The sequence below is a fragment of the Thermobia domestica genome, chromosome 7 (genome assembly GCF_964235325.1).
Source record: "Thermobia domestica chromosome 7, izTheDome1.hap1.1, whole genome shotgun sequence".
Classification (NCBI taxonomy): domain Eukaryota; kingdom Metazoa; phylum Arthropoda; class Insecta; order Zygentoma; family Lepismatidae; genus Thermobia; species Thermobia domestica.
Genome location: NC_137460.1, coordinates 107,093,053 through 107,114,640, shown reverse-complemented (window position 1 = coordinate 107,114,640; position 21,588 = coordinate 107,093,053). Strand labels below are relative to the sequence as shown.

The 21,588-nt window shown below is 36.2% G+C and overlaps 1 protein-coding gene across 1 annotated transcript in view; it reads right to left on the bottom strand.

The window, feature by feature from the left end:
- The window catches only part of LOC145690307 (L-threonine ammonia-lyase-like), a 132,319-nt gene that overhangs the window by 91,353 nt on the left and 19,378 nt on the right, over positions 1 to 21,588 (bottom strand). Inside the window, exon 3 of the mRNA XM_081765084.1 lies at positions 20,867 to 21,154. Coding sequence (XP_081621210.1) covers positions 20,867 to 21,154 — 288 coding nt within the window. The remainder of the gene's footprint in view (positions 1 to 20,866; positions 21,155 to 21,588) is intronic.

Sequence of the window (21,588 nt, the reverse complement as noted above, 5' to 3'; positions counted from 1 at the left end):
CCGCGGTTCGATTCCCTCAGAGGAAATTAAGAATGTTTTTATCAATTACAATGTTGATATTTCAGATGTATAATAACATGAAAAATAGTCAATTTCTCTCGTTCTTACAAGTTACAGTTGAAACGAATTTCTTCGCAGGGGAAATATTAAAAACATGACATCACAGTCTACACTCTTAGATCTTAGAGCGAGTATTAGAACTTAGCATGTTTCGCAAACAATTCATAAATAGATAAGGGTCATCCTTAGGGTTTACTGTGAGCTATAAATGTGTCTGAAACGTTATTGCTTCATTGTAGAATTGTTTCTAAGTTCTTTCACTCCTACTAGAAATAATATTTTCGTTCGCCATTTCCGCATGTTCCACAAATCCGTTCAGCCAAAATTTGTAAATAGGAAATATTCTTTTTTACATTAGTATGTATATTTTGTGAAAATGTCAATATGACGAATACATAATCCAGTCTATTACCAAAACAATGGATGTTGCATCGTTATGAAGAAAAATCCTACTTAGTTTCTGTTAAGGCATGAGGAGGTTCGATTTTCCTATTGCCCAGGAGCTGACACCTTTTTCCCCCTCTTTTTCTTCAAAGGATCTCTTATAAGGCAATTCATCCCTATAGAGGGTCCAACAATATTTTTCATTTTACTTTACTTGAGTATTCTTACTTGCATTGGAATAGGACGTAATATTCAGGTCTGAAATATTCAGTAATAATAATAATAATAATAATAATAATAATAATAATAATAATAATAATAATAATAATAATAATAATAATATAGAAGACAAATTCTGTATGTGGACAGATTGTATTAAAATCTGTAAAATCGCCTCTAGCGTTAGGCAAAGGTTACAAAATAGTCGGGATTATAGAGAAGTGTCAGAACCATCATGACATACCCTCTGCATACGTCCCTACAACTAGTTAAATGTTAAACGGAAAGTTTCCAGGCAAATTTCTTGAAGAAAGTAGGGCTACTGAACTCATAAGAGCGCTAAGAAAATTTTCTTTTAAGTAATGGTTAAGCTACTAAACTACAGAAGACGTTGATGATGAGATTGGAAAAAAAATATTGGAATAGCACGTAGCGGAAACCGAAGAAACCAGTACACACGGCGTTTGTAAAGCACAATCCCCACTAGGAGGTATGGTGGAAAGACTACAAGGTGGTTGCATGCGCATGTCGCCTGGAGCGCTGTCGTAGCTGTGACGTCATCTGGTTTGCAAGGAGCAACGGGAAAAGGCGCGGCTTTTTGTTACTTTGTTCTGTTAAATGATATCGAGAATGCCTAACTGTGCAGTGCACGGCTGTAGTAATTATTACAGAAAAACTAAAGGAACTAATAAAAAAAATACTTTAGATTTCCTCAAAAAAGTGAGGAAATGTCTCCAGAAATGGATTTTAGCTTGCAGGCGACAGGACAAAATAAACCTAAAATATGGTAAGTTTTACATAAAACTAATAAATAAATGCAATGTTAAATGAAATTTAAAAAAAGCGATTTCATTATGTAGTTTCTTTTTAGTATTAATAGTATGTAATAATAGTATATAGGGGCACAGTAGGTTGTGTTGATTCTGCATACAAAAATCCATTAGTACGATTTAAAAAGACGAACTTTGAGGCAAGACCCGGTTTCGAAATCATGAGGGAGGGAGGGCGACAGAGGTGATCATTTCTATCATCGTTTCCTTCTACATAAGACATTGAGACAAAATTTTCCCCACAGAGGCTGTAACGGACCATTTTGGTACATGGTCCTTACAGTATATTTATGCTTTAATATAAATTCAGTTTGTCAACTCTTGCATTAGCTGTTTAACTGAAAGTTTGAAAGAGTTTGTTTATTTAGTAGATTTTATCATTTTGTCAAAGATTATTTATATCTAGATGTTCAATTTAGTAGTAAATATGCAGATTCGGAATAATGAACTATATAATAAAAATCCAATTTTTGTAATATATTTAAAAATATGTAACAAAATAACTATAAATTTTACCATTGTAACCCTTTGGAAATCTAATCTACAATTCAGTTATTTTAATGAAAACCAAACTCTTAATGAAAAATTTATGAAAGGAAGAAAAAGAAGAAAATTGTAGAAACGGAATTTACTGACATGGAGTTTTAAAAATGTCATGATAATCAGTTTTGAAGGTTAATTAAGTTTTATTTACTGAAAACGTGTATATTGTTCTAAATACAGGCAGGCACGTAGCCAGGATTTCGTGAAGGGGGGGGTCCGTGACATGAAATACTGTGGTCATCACAAAAGGTGCTCGATCACTCTAAACTATTTTACTGAAACATATATTGGTTCGTTTAGCCAGGATTTCGTAACGGGGGGGGGTGACATGAAATGTGAGGGCCCAGGAGCTCGATCAATCTAAACTACTTTACTATCAACATATATTGGTTTGTTAGGACAATAAAATGAGGATATGTTGGCAAGTATTTTAATAAACTATGAAGAAATTTCGAGCAAAATAATAAAAAAAAAAACATTGAAAAAGATTTTGCAATATTTACGTCCTTCTGTTTATTCAAATATAACAATTTTCCTTTCGTTATGACCTCAATTATTATAAAAAGTACATACTGAATACTGTCTTGTAAACTATCTTCTAATATAAATAAAATAAAGAGTTAGTTTGTGTGTTTGTCTGTCTGTCTGTGTGCGGCCTGGGGACCAGACGAGTGGACCGATAGTTACCAAATTTTGGTCAGAGGTACCTTGGCCCAGGCCCCAGATCAAGACCAAGAGTTTTTTTTTTAATTTCGAAAAAGTGGGGTCTCAGGGGGCGTTTACGGGAACCGGCTTGGGAACCAGACAAATCGACAGAGAGTTACCAAATTTTAGTCACGAATACCTTGGTCCAGGCTCCAGACCAGAGTTAAACGTTTTTGCAGAAATTCGAACCAGGGGAGTCTCAAGGAGGGCGTTTACCGGGACATGTAAAAGTAGTAGAAAATGACCGATATTTATTTGTTTAACAATCATCAGATACAGCTCAGAGGCCATTTTACATTGAATATCCAACAACATTAACAATGGAAAGGATTTGGGAAGGTATCGGCCAGGGCTGTTTAGTAGGTGCCATCCCGGCATTTGCCTGGTAGGACTGAGGGAAACCCTGGAAAACCTCAGTCAGGGGAGTCAGCGGGGGGTGGATACCGAGCCATGTAAAAAAATAGCCCAAAATGACCGGTATTAGTATCAAATCCATAGTTTTCGCGGTCGCTGAGATCAATGGTGATACTCCCACAGGCGTTGACTTCCAAATACAGCCCCTGTGCGAAGCATGTGTATATTCAACTAGTTTTACAATATATGCGTTCCTTTCTCTGTTGAATCAAATGCTAACAGAACTTTCTTTCAACATAATTTTTGGTTTTTATTATTCCGTCAATTACTGTCGGTTCCAAATGACAGGTTAAAGGAGCAACAGAAAATTGTCCTTGAAATAACAAATTTGATACTGCAAGGATGCGATGACGAAAAGTTATGATTTAAAATGTCCATGCTGTTACACAACGGCACTTATGCTTTCGAAAGCTCGAAATCTCCCTGACTAGTAGCAGGATTTCTAAGAATTCCATAACTTTTCTTGAAATTCCAAATTCCCTGACTCTTCCAGAATACCCGCTTACCTCGCCACCATATTGCAAGTAATACAATTCCTCATAAGAAAGAGTAAGCAAAAGCTTCCTGTAGTTTTCTTTTTAATTTTTAACGCAGATCCTTCTTTTTGTCATTTCATTTTGTTTTATCCTTCCTTAATTTTTTTCATTTCTGGTCTCGAAGGGGGGGGGTCCGGACCCCCCGGACCCCCCCCTTGGCTACGTGCCTGATACAGGGATTATACTAGTTGTTAGTATCCCATATTTAATATTATATATAAATATATAATTTAAACCACGTATCTTTGTTTTTCGATTGAATAGATATGTTTGTTCGTGAAGTCCTATAAATATGAGAAACATGTTCGAGTAAGTAATTGAGATCCTTGACCAAATCTCCTAACACCTAATGATGTCCGTCTTCTTTCGATTCAATTTCGAGATGAAATTTAGTTACCGATTATGTCGTTGGTTATAGTCAGCATAAATATATACAGATGGTCGTTGTGATATCCGGATTTGATTTTAATCATTTTAGTTGCTTCTATTTCCTTAGGATGACATGGTGAATGAGTACTGTATATAGTCATAGCTACTGACTACGTATAATGGTCAGGTGTATATAATAATGTCACGGTGAATGTGTAAAATAGAGGCAATGCTGCAATATGTTGATGCTGGTGCTGAAGAGCCCGCGTATGATTAGTTACAGTGTATTGATCTCTTCATAGTATTCATGTCTGTGGCCCATGGTTAAGAAGCCTAATCATCACAAGGTAGCATATAATACGGTTTCTCCTATTTATTCATCCTTATATTGAATTATCTTCTTCTTCTTGTATTGATCATCTCATGGCTGACATTCCAATTAGACGTATGGGTTTTATACACTACAAAGAACACAGTACTTCTGCAGAACAACGGACCACGACCAGGGAACTTGGCAGCGTATTTAGTGATATCCGGGCCAAAACAAAATATTAATCTATTTGGAACCGTCTTGTGTTGGTTTGATGATGTCCAAAGTTGTGACCCAACAAAGTGAAGGGGCGGCTACAGTAGAGATGTAACTCGAGAAGGGAGGCACGATGATCTAGGAGGTTTACCTCCCTCGAGTTACGCATATGGAGAGCACTGAACGCGTTAAAGTAGTTCAGATCCCATTTCATTTTGGAAGTCTGCATTCCCTGTAGCCTCGGTGCTGAAACGGGACGCTGCACTTCAAATTAACTAACGAATGGAAGGTTCGTAATAACGATTAACGGTTACAAAGATATATAAGATGTATTAGATCAAGAGAATAAAGTATCCACCTATCATATCAGGGCGACATTGTCGGGACATTTTTCCACTCAGATTTTGAAATTTTTGTTCATTTTAATCATAACTTTGGATAATTATACATATTTAGGGCCCCCCTTCAGAATTACAAAATTAAGAATGACTGCAGTAAATTTAAAAATATGGTACATTTTCAACCAATCAAGGAAGCACGGTGGCTCAGTGGCAGAAGGCTCACCTCTGGTGCAAGGGGTACTGGTCCGCTTCTCGGTCAAGTGAGTTAGTGGTGGACAACATCGTGTCCGTGAGTTTCTCGGAGTACTCCCGCATTCTAATTCCACAAAATTCCACATAATCATTCACTTGCATTTAACTTTTGTCTTCTTTAGTCCACGGGACAGAAAAGAGAAAACTTATCAAGAAAATTAAGACAATTATGTAATTTTATGGTTTATATGTTTTGTAGTCTAGCTGTAACACCCCTACATCGTCTTCATCTACGCCTAGCACTTTGTTTTTGCTTGAAATAGTCATGTTGTTGCAATTTCTTTGTTTGAGGTACTTTGTATATACATATTTATTTCTATATATATTTTAGAACACAATAGTATATGCAACGTTCTATTTCGTACAAATGTTTAATAATGCAGTTTGTTATGTTGTAAATTTCACCAAACTTTTTGTTCAAATACAAATTCTATAAATAATCGATCAGAGATTTCAAATTAGTTGATTTTTATATAAATAAAAAATAAATACGATGTTTAAAATATTAAATACGTGAGTCCCTGCTCAATAAAGTTTTTAACATCCCCTGAGATTCTGATGAAACTTACGTGGGAGCAACCTCTTAAAAAAACTGTCCAAGCATAACGAAAATATACGTACGTGCATCTCTGTTTATGAAAACCATGAATTCTCCCTTGAGATATTCTCAAAATTTATATGGCGTCATCAGTAAAGAATTCTCTTTCAAGCAAAATAATAGCAAATCAAAACCGATCAATGTGTTACGAATATATACTTGAGCATACATAAATATATAATAATAAAATGCATTAACGACATACTGTGTTATACATTATTCAGGCCTATGCATACTCGAGTGAATTACTTCAGATGTTTAAAAAAGAAACGAAGGAAAAAGCAGAAAATGTAGTGAGCAATATTGGCTTATTCAAGTTTAAAGTTGCTTAATATGAACTGATAATGTTGCTTCTTTTGCTATTGTAAATATCTTCCTTTGAATTCACTTAGCTTAATCATTGATTACATTGCGTTTATATAATTATTGTTTGTATTAAAATTTTTACTTCGTTTAAGTTTGCGTGTAAGATACCAGCGAGCAAGGGCTTGTTAAAAGTTCATCTGACTCTCGTTGGCCACGTCTGCAACCAAGATGACGTCATGCGCCAGAACGACAAGAATGTAACACTGCATTGCATCCACCTTGTAGTCTAATAATAATAATAATAATAATAATAATAATAATAATAATAATAATAATATTAATGGTATTAAAAGTTTTAAAGTCTCATTAAAATTTGGCAAAACTTACTTAAAAATAGGGATTTCGGGGAAGGGGTTCTGTACCTTCAAGACATTTCTGCAACTACCCAAATTTTAAAAGAAAACGTTCCTCTAAAGTTTCATGTAGAAAGTATTCTAATGTACGTTTTAAGGAAATAACTGTAATAAAAGTAACAGAATAGCATTGAACAGTAAGGCATATAAAATCTAACTTGTAGTTTATGCAGATGTAATTATAAAACCTTTGCTACAAAGAGATATTCACAGACCATAATTCAGTGAGCTCTGAAATACAAAGTAACAAAATGGCGTATAAGATTCAGTCTACAGAGTAATTGTTACTTAAAGAATAGACATATACTATTTCGAGACACGAGGTAAGACGAGAAATGTTTAGACACTTTTCGCCTCATCTTGATTCTCATCTCCAAAGCGAGACGATAATTTGAGTTAGCCTTGTCCCGTCGCGAATGTAAAATGTTAATTCTCATCCTGATTTTGTTTGTTTTGTTTTAGAATCAAGATGAGAAATTCCTCTTCTCATGGGGAACATTAAACAAAACCGAAATATTTTTTTTTTACGAAATGTCACGTTTCTGCTTGTAATGATATGACCTGAGCGATAATGAGTTTCTAATTTTTAATCTTGTACGAGATAATAATAATTATTATTAGTTTATTATTACTACTATAATTATTCCTAAAGATTTGATAGTTCAAGTTGAATAAGCTTGCATATGTGCATTATTTTTATTCATATTAGTTTCATTTTTTGTATATAGTTTAGTGGTTTTAGTGAATTCTTTGTGATTCTTTTAGTGATTTTTCTGGTGAGTTTTAGTGAGTTGTGTTTGCATTGGCTGGCAACAGTGCCTTCAGTGTGCTATTCAAGTTGTGTCTGTGCATTCGACAATGTGCTGCGAAGAGCAACTAGGCAAGCATATTCATTAATAGTTTCAGAAAAGCATATTTATTCATAGGTTTTAGAGAAACATTCATGTTCATTAATATACAAGATTCACATGTTCTTAACGGTGTTTTAGAGTGTTACTCAGTTTATGTGTGATCGAAGACAAAGTATGATGGTTAGCAAGCAACATGTGGTTTAGCTAGCAGCAAGCAACGATTACTGCAGAAAGATGTTAAGATAAGTAATTCATTGTACTAATATTTAAGTATTATATCAGTATATTAACATATGAACAAAGCATGTTATATTTATCATATTAACACATGTACCTTTAAATAAGAATTGAAGCAAGTAACATCTAAAATATTCGTCAAGTCTTATTTCTCGTTCCTTCATGATATCTGGGTGAATCAGTAATATGGGTTTAATCATACAGTTCATTAGCTGTGGATGTGATATGCGTGATTTGTAAATAAAGTACATAAACATATCACCCCTACATAAGCATCATCATTTTTTTTTGTCCTCCGTCCACCGGATATCAGAACGAGAAACGTGACTGCATTCTTTGTTCTCGTGTGTGTTTGTGTGGGTGCTGGCTGTCATAGGCAGGACAGAACTGTTCATATCAGTACAGTGGTGTGTGTGCATTCAACCCAGCTGAATTCAAGGTTACACGTTTGTAGGTCACTCAGAAGTAAAAAAAAAAAAGAAAAAAATATTGTCAGCGGTTTGAGTAGTTAAAAAAAAGAAAGACTGAAACAATGGCAGAAGTGCAGTTGGGTCAATTAATTAAGAAACGTGCTTCGGTCAAAGGTCAGGCAACAAGAATACGGACATTTCTTCAAAAACTACAGAATGAAAATAAACCTAGCATACAAGAAGCAAGAACAAGGCTAGTAGCACTTGAAGGGGTTTTTATTAAGTTTGATGAGATACAGTCAGAAATAGAGCTCTTGGATGAGACGGGTGAACAAGAAACGCACAGAATTACATTCGAGGAACTGTATTATGATTCAAAGGTTAAGTTACAAGAATTTATTGATAGTTTTGAACAAAAAACGGATTCAGGGACAGCAAATAACAAAGCTGGAAATTCTAGTAGTAGTTCAGTACAATTGCCTAAAATTTCCTTGCCCACATTTTGCGGTAAATACGAGGAGTGGTCGCCCTTTAAGGACATTTTCATTTCCCTTATTCACAATAACGAATCATTAAGCACAGTTTGTAAGTTTCAATATTTGCGCACATCACTGAAGGGAGAAGCGTTTACATTAATAGCAAATCTGCCAACGGTAGAAGTAAATAACGAAATTGCATGGAAGCTTCTTGTTGAACGCTACGAAAACAAACGGTTGATAGCTTCGACATATGTACGAGGGTTGCTCAATATCAAGCCAGTAATGAAAGAAAACGCTAAAGACATTAGACAATTTGTAAATACTGCACGTAGTAATTTTCAAGCCCTTGAAGCATTGAATTTGGACAAACCTTTGCATGACGTACTCCTAACACAACATTTAGTAGAAAAACTTGATTCGGCAAGCAAAAGGGAATGGGAAGCTGAGCAAAGTAGTGACTCCTTTCCATCGTTATCGGAATTATTTTCATTTTTAGAAGGTCGTTGTCAAATGTTAGAAAACATTCGTCCTACTCAATCTGAAAGTACTTATGACAACAAAAGTGTAGATTCCAAAGTAAAAACAAGAATAACAGTCAAGTGAATTCGTTTGTTACTGTGCTTCCAAATGCATGTAATATTTGCCGTAGCAAAGAAACGCATGCTGTTTTTCGTTGCCCAGAATTTCTGACTGCCAACATTAATCAAAGAAAGGAGCTCGTGAAGCAAAATAAACTATGTTTTAATTGCTTAGGTAATAAACATCAAGTAAAGGCATGAAATCAAGTACTTGTAAGAAATGTAATTTTAAGCATAATACACTGTTGCATGAAGATACTGCTCAGGAGGCTACTAACAAAGACAGTTCAAGCAAAACAAATAACAATAATACTAACGTACCTAAAGTTAAGGAACAGAAACAGGTTAAGGTTCAACCACAGGACTCTTATTGCTCATTTAAGATTAATTATGGTCAGCAAGTCTTATTAGCAACAGCGTTAGTTAACGTAACAGACATTAAAGGTCGTTTTCAACAATGCAGAGTGTTATTAGATGCAGCGTCTCAATCGAATTTTGTAAGCGAAGCTTTAGTTCATAGATTAGGTCTCAAGAAAACGAAAAATCGTGTTTCCATTAGAGGTATCAATTCTGTAACCTCCGAAGCTCAGTACAGTGTTGAAGTTCATATTTATTCAAGAACATTTGATTTTAATGCAGTGGTCGATTGTTTAGTATTGCCAAACATTACAGGTTGCATACCTTCTAAGGATATCGATTACAGTAATTGGAACTTGCCAAAGGATATTTGCTTAGCCGATCCAAATTTTAATAGCTCGTTGTCAGTAGACATGCTTATAGGTGCGGGGTTATTCTACAGTCTCCTTGAGCCAGGCCAGAAGACTAGAAAAGGACATTATCCTGTTTTGCAGGAAACGAAGCTAGGATACGTTGTCGTCGGAAATATGCCTTCAATACCCGAAGAAGCCAACCAGTCGGTAATTTCATGTTTTGCTCAGATGGAGACAGACTTGGATACACAATTGAGAAAATTCTGGGAACTCGAAGATCTTCAGACTAAGATTTACACGCCGGAAGAAGAAAATTGTGAGAAGCATTTTTAAAAAAATACAACCAGAAATGGAGATGGAAGATTTATTGTCAAATTACCAAAGAAGGAAGAGAATGCAGCTTTAGGAGAGTCTTACAACATGGCACTACAAAGATTTAAGAAAAAAGATTGCTACAAAATCCTGAGTTTCATAAACAATATGCCGCCTTCATGGATGAGTATTTAAGTTTGGGTCACATGAGAAAAGTTACAGAAGAAGACGTGAACAGCAGGAGCAGTTGTTATCTTCCACATCATCCTGTATTCAAGATGGACAGTACAACAACTAAATTAAGAGTGGTTTTTGATGCAAGTGCAAAAACGTCTAATGGCAAATCATTGAATGACATTCTTCAAGTTGGGCCAATTGTTCAAGATGACTTGTACTCCATTATTTTAAGGTTTCGGTTGTATCCAGTTGCATTTACAGCAGACTTAGAGAAAATGTACCGCCAAATATTAATTCATGATGAGGACAAGTGTTTACAACGCATCCTTTGGAGAAATTCAGTAGAAGAACCGATCCAGTCGTATGAGTTACAAACAGTGACGTACGGGACTTCGTCAGCGTCCTTCTTGGCAACAAGATGTCTGAAGCAAATAGCGGAGGAAAATTCCAAGGAATTTCCAGAAGTAGCAGAAGTAATAAAACACAATTTCTACATTGATGATGTGTTAAAATCAGTACCAAACGTGTCAAAGGCTTAGAACTACAGAAGGATCTTATTAATATTTTAAGCAGAGCAGGTTTCAAGCTTTGTAAATGGAGTTCTAACAAAGAAGAAGTACTTCAAGGAGTTCCTGAAGACTTCAGGGAAAAACAACAGCCAATCATACTTGGTCAGCAAGACGGTGTTAAGACTTTAGGAATAGCATGGATTCCATTAACAGACAAACTTATAATTTCGAACAAAATTTGTAAACACGGAACTGCACCAGAAAGTAATGTTGCAATGACAAAAAGACAAGTCGTCAGCATAGTGTCATCTATCTTCGATCCATTAGGTCTAATCGCTCCAATTGTCATCAAATACAAGAATTTCTTACAGAAGTTGTGGAAGACAGGGATGGATTGGAATGACCCATTAGACACAGTCTTACAAGTTGAGTGGAATCAATTAATGTCTTGGTTACCTGCGATGGCGAAGATACAAATTACAAGAAACGTAATGTCTTCGGAGAACGTTAAGGAAATTCAATTACATGGTTTTTGCGATGCAAGTGAAGAAAATTTTGGAGCAGTAGTGTACATCAGGGCTACAGACGAACAAGGAAACATTGAAGTCAATTTACTTTGTTCAAAGTCGAAGGTTGCACCACTGAAGAAGCAAACTTTGCCTAGATTGGAATTATGTGGAGCACTGTTACTTTCGAAGCTAATAGACAAAACGCTATCCATATTGAATATAGAGGTCAGTGGTATACACCTGTGGACAGACTCGACGATAGTTTTGTCATGGATCAAATCACCTCCCAATCGTTGGAAGACATTTGTATCCAACAGGGTGGCTCAAATTCAGAGAATCACATCAATCAATCAATGGCACCACGTGCCTAGTAAAGAAAATGCGGCAGACATAGTTAGTCGAGGAGCGGATCCCAATACTCTTATTCAGTCTCGAGAATGGTGGCATGGTCCAGAGTTTCTTCACACAGCAGAATGGCCATGTCAAGAACAAAATGAGCCAGCTCATATTCCAGAAGAGAAGAAAGTCATGATAAGTTTGGTGGCAGTTCATGAAACAAGCTTTATGAAAAGGTATTCATCGTTAAACAAAATGTTGAGAGTAGTAGCATATTGTTTGCGATTCAAACATAATTGTCTTTTCAAGAAATTAGAAAGAAAAACCGATAGTCTTGACGCTTCGGAACTTCGTTTAGCGTTACACAGATGTATCAAGATAGTACAACATACTACCTATCATCAAGAAATATTGAACTTGCAGCAACAAATGGAAGTTTCAACAAAGAGCCCAATCAAGGATCTTTTTCCATTTCTGGACACGGAAGGAATGCTAAGAGTAGGAGGAAGATTGGAACATTCAAACTTGGAGTACGACAACAAGCATCAGTTCATCCTACCTGCAGGTCATCATTTCACCCATCTGATAGTCAAAGAAGAACATAAAAGGTTGCTTCATGCAGGACCACAGCTTCTTATTGCATCTTTGCGTACCAGATATTGGATTCCAAGAGCTAAGAAGATGGTCAAGGCAATAGTACACAATTGTTTGGTTTGTTTCAAGTGGAGATCAACAAGTTCATCACAGTTAATGGGACACTTACCCAAGGAAAGAGTAAATGAAGCAAGACCATTTGTACACGTGGGAGTGGACTACGCAGGATTCTTTTATATCAAGCCTACGATTCGCAGCAAAATTCAAATGAAAGTCTATGCAGCGTTGTTCATCTGTTTAGCCACTAGAGCAGTTCACATAGAAATAGTTCCAGACTTAAGTTCTCAAGCCTTCATCGCAGCATTGAAGAGATTTATTGCTAGGCGAGGAAAATGCTTATCTATCTGTAGCGACAATGGTTCAAACTTTGTTGGCGCCAATCGACAATTGCAACAATTTTTTGAATCCAAGACTAACAGAAAGGACATCCTGGAATACTCAGCTCAAGAAGGTTTAGAATGGAAATTCATTCCTGCCAGATCTCCTCACATGGGGTCATGGGAAAGTTCAATAAAATCCATGAAGTACCACCTACGGCGTGTAGTAGGAACTGCAAGTCTGACATACGAAGAGTTGAACACGTTACTTATTCAAATTGAAGCCATTCTAAATTCAAGACCATTGACAGCCATTTCTAACGATCCTACAGATCCAATGTATCTCAGTCCAGGACATTTTTTGATGAGAGCTACACTTCTCAGCCTTCCGGAACCAGATCTACTACTGGACGTGCCTATCAACAGACTAGGCAGATGGCAACGGATTCAACAAATGAAGCAGCATATTTGGAAACGTTGGTCAAGAGATTACCTCAACCAGTTACAACAAAGAAGGAAATGGAGGTCAGCTCAACCTAATTTATAACCGGGCATGGTCGTATTGTTAAAAGAAGACAATGTTCCTCCTCAAGTATGGAAGTTAGGTGTGATTGAAGAAGTTCATCCGGGCAGTGATAATTTAGTACGAGTGGCAACTGTGAAGTGTAAAAGTGGCATTTTTCGGCGCAGTGTTGCTAAATTAATTCCTTTGCCCCTAGAGCATTAATTGATTGTGTCCAATCAAGGAGCGGGAGGATGGATAAGCTTGCATATGTGCATTATTTTTATTCATATTAGTTTCATTTTTTGTATATAGTTTAGTGGTTTTAGTGAATTCTTTGTGATTCTTTTAGTGATTTTTCTGGTGAGTTTTAGTGAGTTGTGTTTGCATTGGCTGGCAACAGTGCCTTCAGTGTGCTATTCAAGTTGTGTCTGTGCATTCGACAATGTGCTGCGAAGTGCAACTAGGCAAGCATATTCATTAATAGTTTCAGAAAAGCATATTTATTCATAGGTTTTAGAGAAACATTCATGTTCATTAATATACAAGATTCACATGTTCTTAACGGTGTTTTAGAGTGTTACTCAGTTTATGTGTGATCGAAGACAAAGTATGATGGTTAGCAAGCAACATGTGGTTTAGCTAGCAGCAAGCAACGATTACTGCAGAAAGATGTTAAGATAAGTAATTCATTGTACTAATATTTAAGTATTATATCAGTATATTAACATATGAACAAAGCATGTTATATTTATCATATTAACACATGTACCTTTAAATAAGAATTGAAGCAAGTAACATCTAAAATATTCGTCAAGTCTTATTTCTCGTTCCTTCATGATATCTGGGTGAATCAGTAATATGGGTTTAATCATACAGTTCATTAGCTGTGGATGTGATATGCGTGATTTATAAATAAAGTACATAAACATATCACCCCTACATAAGCATCATCACAAGTATCGAAACATCTGAGTATTCAAATATCTAATTATAATAAAACATGTGTCATCGCCGATCAATCGCCATCAAAATTCCTAAAGTAAGAAAATGCCCGACGTTAATTCGATCCAAGAACCTCCAGATTACTGGTCGAGCGCCTTGAACACTGAATCACAATCATTACCCGACGAATGATTCGTCTTTAGTCTGATTAGGTTAGGTTTCTTTGCCTCCCCTTGCAAAGTTGTATGTTATATTTCTTCGTTTCAAAACGTCTTTGGTATTTATTTTATGATGATATAAGTGAATAATAAGTTTATACTAATAACTTGAGTTGTTCTTAAACCTTTGGTTCACAAGTTTGTTTCTTCTCCACACGAAACTACAGATATGACCGATTTAATTCTCATACTCTGCATTTGTTTCAAAGCAGTCGCCATTACCTGATCAATGACTTGTGTCTGCCACGATCAAGTGTTCCCGAATAACGGCCATCTTTGTTGTCGGTGGAGTACCAATTTTTGTATTTGCAAGCGTTTACGAAAACTACAGTTAGTCAGGAAGCACGAAGCAGACGAACACCAGACGAAAATAAATGTTTAGAGGAGATACTGACATACACAAAGAATATACACTCTTGCTGCTAAATGAATAAGCAGGGTTGCAAACCAATACATGAAATCACCAGCAAAGTTCAGAAATTACAATTTCAGAGGGGCTAAATTTCGGAACGGCATAAAGTGAGGGGTTCATAAGTATTATGCTGAATACTATTGAATGTAAAGAGTGTGCAGAAATAATAACAGCTATGATTCTACTGGCACCGTAGATTTAAGGCTGTCCGAAATTTGAAGTTTGTGATTTTGATGCCATTTTTGGGGCGTAATATCTCAGGAGCCCAAAGTACTAAAATTGCTGCTTAGGCCACAAAGCAATTCTGTATGTGAATAAACTATTTCAAAAAATATCACGACTGATTTTGCATGAAGAAAAAAGTGAAGACATGATAAAACCGCGGAGAAAGCACGTGCGTGACGATGGTAGTAGCCCGGAAAAATTTTAATGTTTTGATATGTTTCATGCTAGATCTCAAAAACTACGCATGGTGCAGCAATTAGGCCCGCTTTTGTTTATGTTTAGTTGCGTAAAATTTTGCGAGTGGCGTTTGTTCCATCTTTCTAGCGCCATGATCATTGCCACGTCTATATGGTGAGGGGGTTAGCTCCCCGTTGCACTCACGAGACCCATCGTCGAAGTGGACTGCGGTGCTAACCCTTTCAGCGGATATCCTTACAATTGTGACTTCTATTTTCAGTTGTCTAAAATGCCTTTCAAAGGATTTTAGTACACAAATTAGGTACGAGCACATTTGTGTCTGAATGACAAGGTGTCAGGTACTGAATTGCCAGCTGTTGAGTATATTGGAAATCACAACGTTTATAAGTAGTGTGTTCTGCACTCACAATTGTGAGGGTATCTGCTGAAAGGGTGAAGGCACTTAATGTATCAGCAGAGTACCATTGAAAATCCAATCCTAGTTACGGAAGTTAATGTATTCACAAGGTTCCGTTATATGGTATAGATAGATGTAACGTCTATATGGTGAGGGAGTTAGCTCCTCCTTGCTCCCACGACACCCGTCGTCGAACTGGAGACACTTATTGTATCAGCAAAGTATCATTGATTTGTTTACAAAGTTGCGTTATATATAGTATACATAGATGTAATCTTGTGAAAACAGAGCAAAAAATCAGGGTTCTGGCTCTCTATATACTGTTAAAACAGAAATGTTCAACTATTCTCCAACTTCGCGTACCTTAATTCGACGGTTTTCCTGAACATGTTCATCGACACTGTTAATGTTCTCGTCAGTAGTGGATTCGAAGATTGTCCGCCTAGAACGTGGTCAAAAATGCATATCCTGCCTTCATTAAACAGTTTGCACCAACGGCTACCCATTTGCATTGTTATTACTAGGGACACGAGTTTTTCGCGTTAAGAATTTGGAAATGTCGCGTTTCGTTTATCATATTTCGCGTTTTCTCGCCTTTTCCAAATAAAGTTTTGCATTTTGTAGCTCTTGTGGAAAAAATATCCCCTGACACTTTTTACAACTGTTCCTTTTATTCATAGATAGAAACAAACCATTAATTGCCTAGAAACAAAATATACTGAATATTTCACTTCATCATCATCATCATCATAGGTATTCTGCCCTTAGTGGCAGGTCACTTGCAGTTGCTATGAAGCTTCCATGCTCCACGGTCTTCCGCTAACCTCTTCGTGTTTACGTATGATCTTCCTGTTTTTATATCATCCATTAATTGTAGTCTCCTTCGCCCCCTCCCTCTCTTTCCTACCACCATACCGTCTAGGACGTAACTCATGATACAATTTCTTCTTAGGCAATGTCCCAACCAGTTTCTCTTCCTCTTCTTAACAATATCTAAAAGTGATGTCCTCTCTCCCACCATTTCTAACACCCTCTCATTAGTTTTTCGCTCGACCCAACTAATTCTTTCCATTCTTCTCCACACCCACATTTCGAAGAAGATTTCCAGTCGTTTTTCATCACTTTTACGTAATGTCCACGTTTCCACCCATACAGTACAACACTCCACACGAAGCATTTTATGAGTCTTTTTCTCAACTCTTTATTCAAGGTCCCACAAAACAGACTTCTCTTCCTCCTAAAGGCTTCTTTCGCCATTCCTATCCTTGCTTTTATTTCACGTTCGCACTTAATGATATTACTAAGAATACTACCCAGATATCGAAAACTATTCACTTGTTCTATTTTCTCCCCTCCTATTTTTATATTTGACACAGATCCCTTCGTTCCAATCACCATGGCTTTTGTCTTAACATTTATTTTCATCCCATATTCTTCAAAGCCCTTTCTAATTTTTTCTAACATTTTATTGATTTTCTTTTCAGATTCTCCAACAAGCGCCATATCGTCTGCAAATCTTATGCATCTAATCATTTTACCTCCTACCGAAATGCCATCATCATAATGTAGGCTCTTTTTCACTATCTCTTCTAGATAGACATTAAATAGTGTTGGCGAGAGGCAGCATCCTTGTCGAACTCGCCTTCCAATTGCACTCTCTTCCATCAGTTCTTCCCCTATCTTAACACCTACTTGTTGATTCATGTATGTTTCTTATGAGTCTTCGGTCTTTCCATTTCAACCCTATTTTCTTTAGAACTCCCAACAACAATTCCCAATTCATGCGGTCAAAAGAATTTTCTAAATCAATCAATACAACATACACCTCTTTCCCTTTTTCTATAATTATTTCACTTAACACTGTAAATTTCACTCATAGAAAATTATATATTTTTAACCAAACTGAAGGAAAATCAGTAAACTTACTATGAGTAGGAAACTTTTGTTGTCTTCTGTAAACACATAGGCAAAAGTTACATTTTAGCATTAAACATAAGCATATTTGGAAGAAAACCTCTCGCAATTGGCATTGCTTGTTAGAAGCCACACATATGTACGTGCATTTACAAAAAACTTTAAACAATCATCACTTCGGAACTTTTGTCCATTCAAAACATTCACTACACTGCATTTTCCAGACAAATCACTTGTCAAGAGTTCATAGGTCACTTTGTAAAACTCCAAATAAGGTACTTCAAAATCACATGCTTGCATTTTTTAAATGAAGGCGAAGCTTTAAAAAACTTCCTTAACTCAACAATGTCTGGTTCACTACTGCATGCAATTACAGAAGGATCAAGCAGCTCTCCCAAAGCATCATATATTTCTGTAGTTTGAGAGTCTTTTCTTTGGAAAGAAAGTTTCAAGAATGATCTTTCGGCACATTTTTAAAGTCGTATTCAACACTAGCCCTCTTTTCACTTGATAACAAACGTAAGTGTGTACTTTGTTTTCTCACCAAAGACTCCCTGCAGAAAACCCTCCAATTGAGTACTGAGTCTGTCAAGATGACTATTCCACAGATGTGCTGTAGGAGATTTGTCCGTCTCAGTGAAAGTTATAAAATCGACAAGGTTACCACAATTATCACTGACAAAACTTAACTGAGCCTTCAGAATTAGCTTCTTGTCTTTCAAATAACTTTTAAGCGTTTTAGCTTGAGAGTTTAGATCGTCGCATTTTGAAAGGAACTGATCTAGTTGTTCTAAGTACTTGTCTAAATATGCAACAGTATGGAACCAACTACTCCACCTAGTCAGAACAGGCTCGGGAAACAACTTGGGTTCAAGATCAGGATACTTCTCTTTAAGAAAACTCTGTTACTTGCTTTTGAGTTTTCTTACATTCAAAATGCATTTTTCACTTTGCACACGAAATTATTAAGTTCTTTCAAGTATTCTGCCAGATATCTCCAATCAAGCTCACTTTGTGTGACCAACACTGTACTGTACATGAACCATATGCGTTCCAATTATCACAGACAACGTGTCGAAGCACTTGCACATATAACGTGCACTGTCCGAGATAAAAATTAGAATATTCTCATACTCAATGCTGTAGCGTTGAATCATTTTAGAACATGTGGTTGCATTAACTGCATCCAGAAAAGTAACACTAAACAAAAAACACTCTTGCTCCAACAAGGTCCTACTAATCTGGCCCTTACTTCTCCCTGACTTTAGGCAGGAGAATCCCTGACTTTCATGAGTGTCGGAAGACGTTGACATATAAGTAAGGAATAAATAATGGTGAATATTTATATATGAGAACATTTATTCTATAGAGACAAATAATAGTTAATTGCTCATACGTACATTCCACTTAGCACTAATAAAAATCTGAGCAACTTTCCATACTGTGATCATTAATGGTTGGTTAAGCTGAAATTGGTGTACAATTAACGTTAGAAAAAATGTATTTTATATCATTTCCCTGACTTCTCCCTGACTTTTGGCAGGAAATTCCCTGACTTTCATGAGTTTCGGAGGACGCTGACGTATAAGGAATAACTAATGGTGAATATTTATATATGAGAACATTTATTCTATTGAGACAAATAATAAAGTGTTCATATATACATACAACTTACCATCCATAAAAATCTGAGCAATGTTCCATACTGTGATCATAAATGGTTGGCTAAGCTGAAATTGGTGTACAATTGCTGTTAGAAAAAATATATTTTATAAAATTTCCCTGACATTACCTGTTTAGCAGCCTTTTTCCTGAGTTTCCCTTACCTGCACCATTTTGCCTCACTTTCCCTGACCAGTAGGAACCCTCTCCAATATTCCCTCCATTGTACGGGCCAAAACTACAGACAGCCCTTCCTCTGCGGTTAGTGTGGTCTCATCGCACATTACTGCCACCTATTTCCCCACGAAGGGGCTCTTTGGCTAGCTAATTAAAACGGCTCCTTCCCATCCAGCTGCGATGATGAAAGCTAATGCGCAACATGTTCTCTATAGCCGTGTTCAAATCACCTAAAATGCACCGTTCATGCCACGTTCTACCGTTCCGTCAGTGAAAACTGGTGTTTTTAAATTAACGAAAAAACGTATTTTTAAAATTCCTCGTGATATCACGTATTATTAGAAATTTCGCTTAAAGCTGACAATTTCGCGTTTTGTCGCGCAACGGAAAATAATGAAAATGTACATAAAATATCATAAAACGTCAAGAAACTGAAAACTATTTAATTCTGACGCATTTCGTTTTATCACACATTGCGAAAAACTTGTGCCTCTAGTCATTACGGAATTACAATAAACAACAAGAAGTTTCGTATGAATAGCATTAGAAGGTAATATGTTCGCCTATTCATATCAAATAACAGTACGCACTTCTTCTTTACACCACCTTTCCAGCTAAAGGGGTGCGTCCACCGTCCAACTTATGATGCGAGCCCGCGTTTTTCAGACACATTTTCATTCCATACTTGAGCGCATGCATTTTCACGTCTGATAATGAATCGATTGTTGTTCTCTGTAGACGAAAGTCGGCGCTTGTCAATCACATGTTTCTTTCTAATAGCGTTCTTTGTATATTTTTAAAGCACAGGCAAATATATATTGGACGTCCCTAGTAATTCAGCAAGAATCGCCTGTGTAACCATGAGTATACTGTAAAGTTTTATAAAAGTGTCTCGGTTTCTCAGCCTTGAAATATGAAAACTCCGATCTATTGCTATATTCAAAGTTCAAACTTCGTTCAAACGAAATGTTTTCACACGCATTAAATAAGCAAAAGTGAGCAGATCTAAAAATATTTTTGCAATTCTGCACATTTAAGTTACACATGCCGTCGTTTCAGCGACATTGTACTGCAGTTGCAGCTATAAGCGCATGTCATTGGTGTATTCTTTCAAGTTTATAAAACTCTTTAACTGTGGAGGTTTATTAGTACGCACCAAGTTAGCTACGTTTCCTAATAGTGGGAAAACTCAATTATATACCCCACAATAGAAAATAGTATCTCTTTTATACAGGAATACAGCCATGTCTGTTATAATCAAAACCTAAAGACATAAACTACGTAAAAAGAAGCTGGAGTTTTGTTTTAAGTAAAAAAAAACTTAAAATTAAGTTTAACAAACAAAAATGCAAGGAGTTCAATTTAAATGTAAAAATATTATGTATACAACTTTTAGGTAGTATAATTCCTCTATTTTTAAAGAAAACTTATTTGTTGTACTCAATCCTTCAAAACCTTGAAACGAAGTTTAAAAATTTGAGAAAATCATTCATTGATTATACGTCTATAATAACTAATATATGTCTATAATAACTATTTCATAATACTTTTGCACCATAAAATTCTGGCATTGCTGCGTAATGTATTTAGTGTGTTTTATGTGATGGTTAAATATACATTAGTTAATTAGTTTCCGCTTACCCATTTATATACATAAGACCTTCATCCCTAGCTCTTTTGAGTGCAAGAGCCTTCGATTCTGCCATGTCCTTGCCTTCAACAATAACTCTAGCTTTGAAATGTTTGCATCGCTGGATCTTCAAGATAGGAGCAATGACAGGCATTACAACAGTTACCGGGATTTTGAGGTTTCTTCCGTGATAGGCCATGGCTTGAGCATGGTTGCCAGCAGATGCCGCAATTACTCCTCTCTTTTTTTGTTCATCCGATAAACTTAACAGCGAATACAGGGCGCCTCTTTCTTTGAAGCTGTAAAAGAATAAAGAATATTGTGGAAATTTTTAGGACATTTCGATAATCAACTATAGGCTACTACAAAGACTTATTTAATTAAGAATACTACAGTATTAAAAAAAATCTTGATTATGCCGTCTATATAAACTATAGCAGGGCGCAAAATTTCAGTCAGACGCACTCGCCAATCCAAAAATGATGGTCGCCAGTATCTCTCACGTACAAATGAAGACAGGTCCGCTCCCTCCCTCCCCTAAGGACAAAGAAAAATTACATCAGGGCATAAAACTTTAAAACCAACAATTAGATTCAGGATAATCGATTTTGAATTGGACAATTCATACGCATGTTTAAAAAAATTCTTACTTTAAAACTTCACGTTTGTGTAACGCTCTCTCTGCACTGAAGTACCAGTTGTCGATTGCAGTTTTCAGATGAAAGTCCTTACG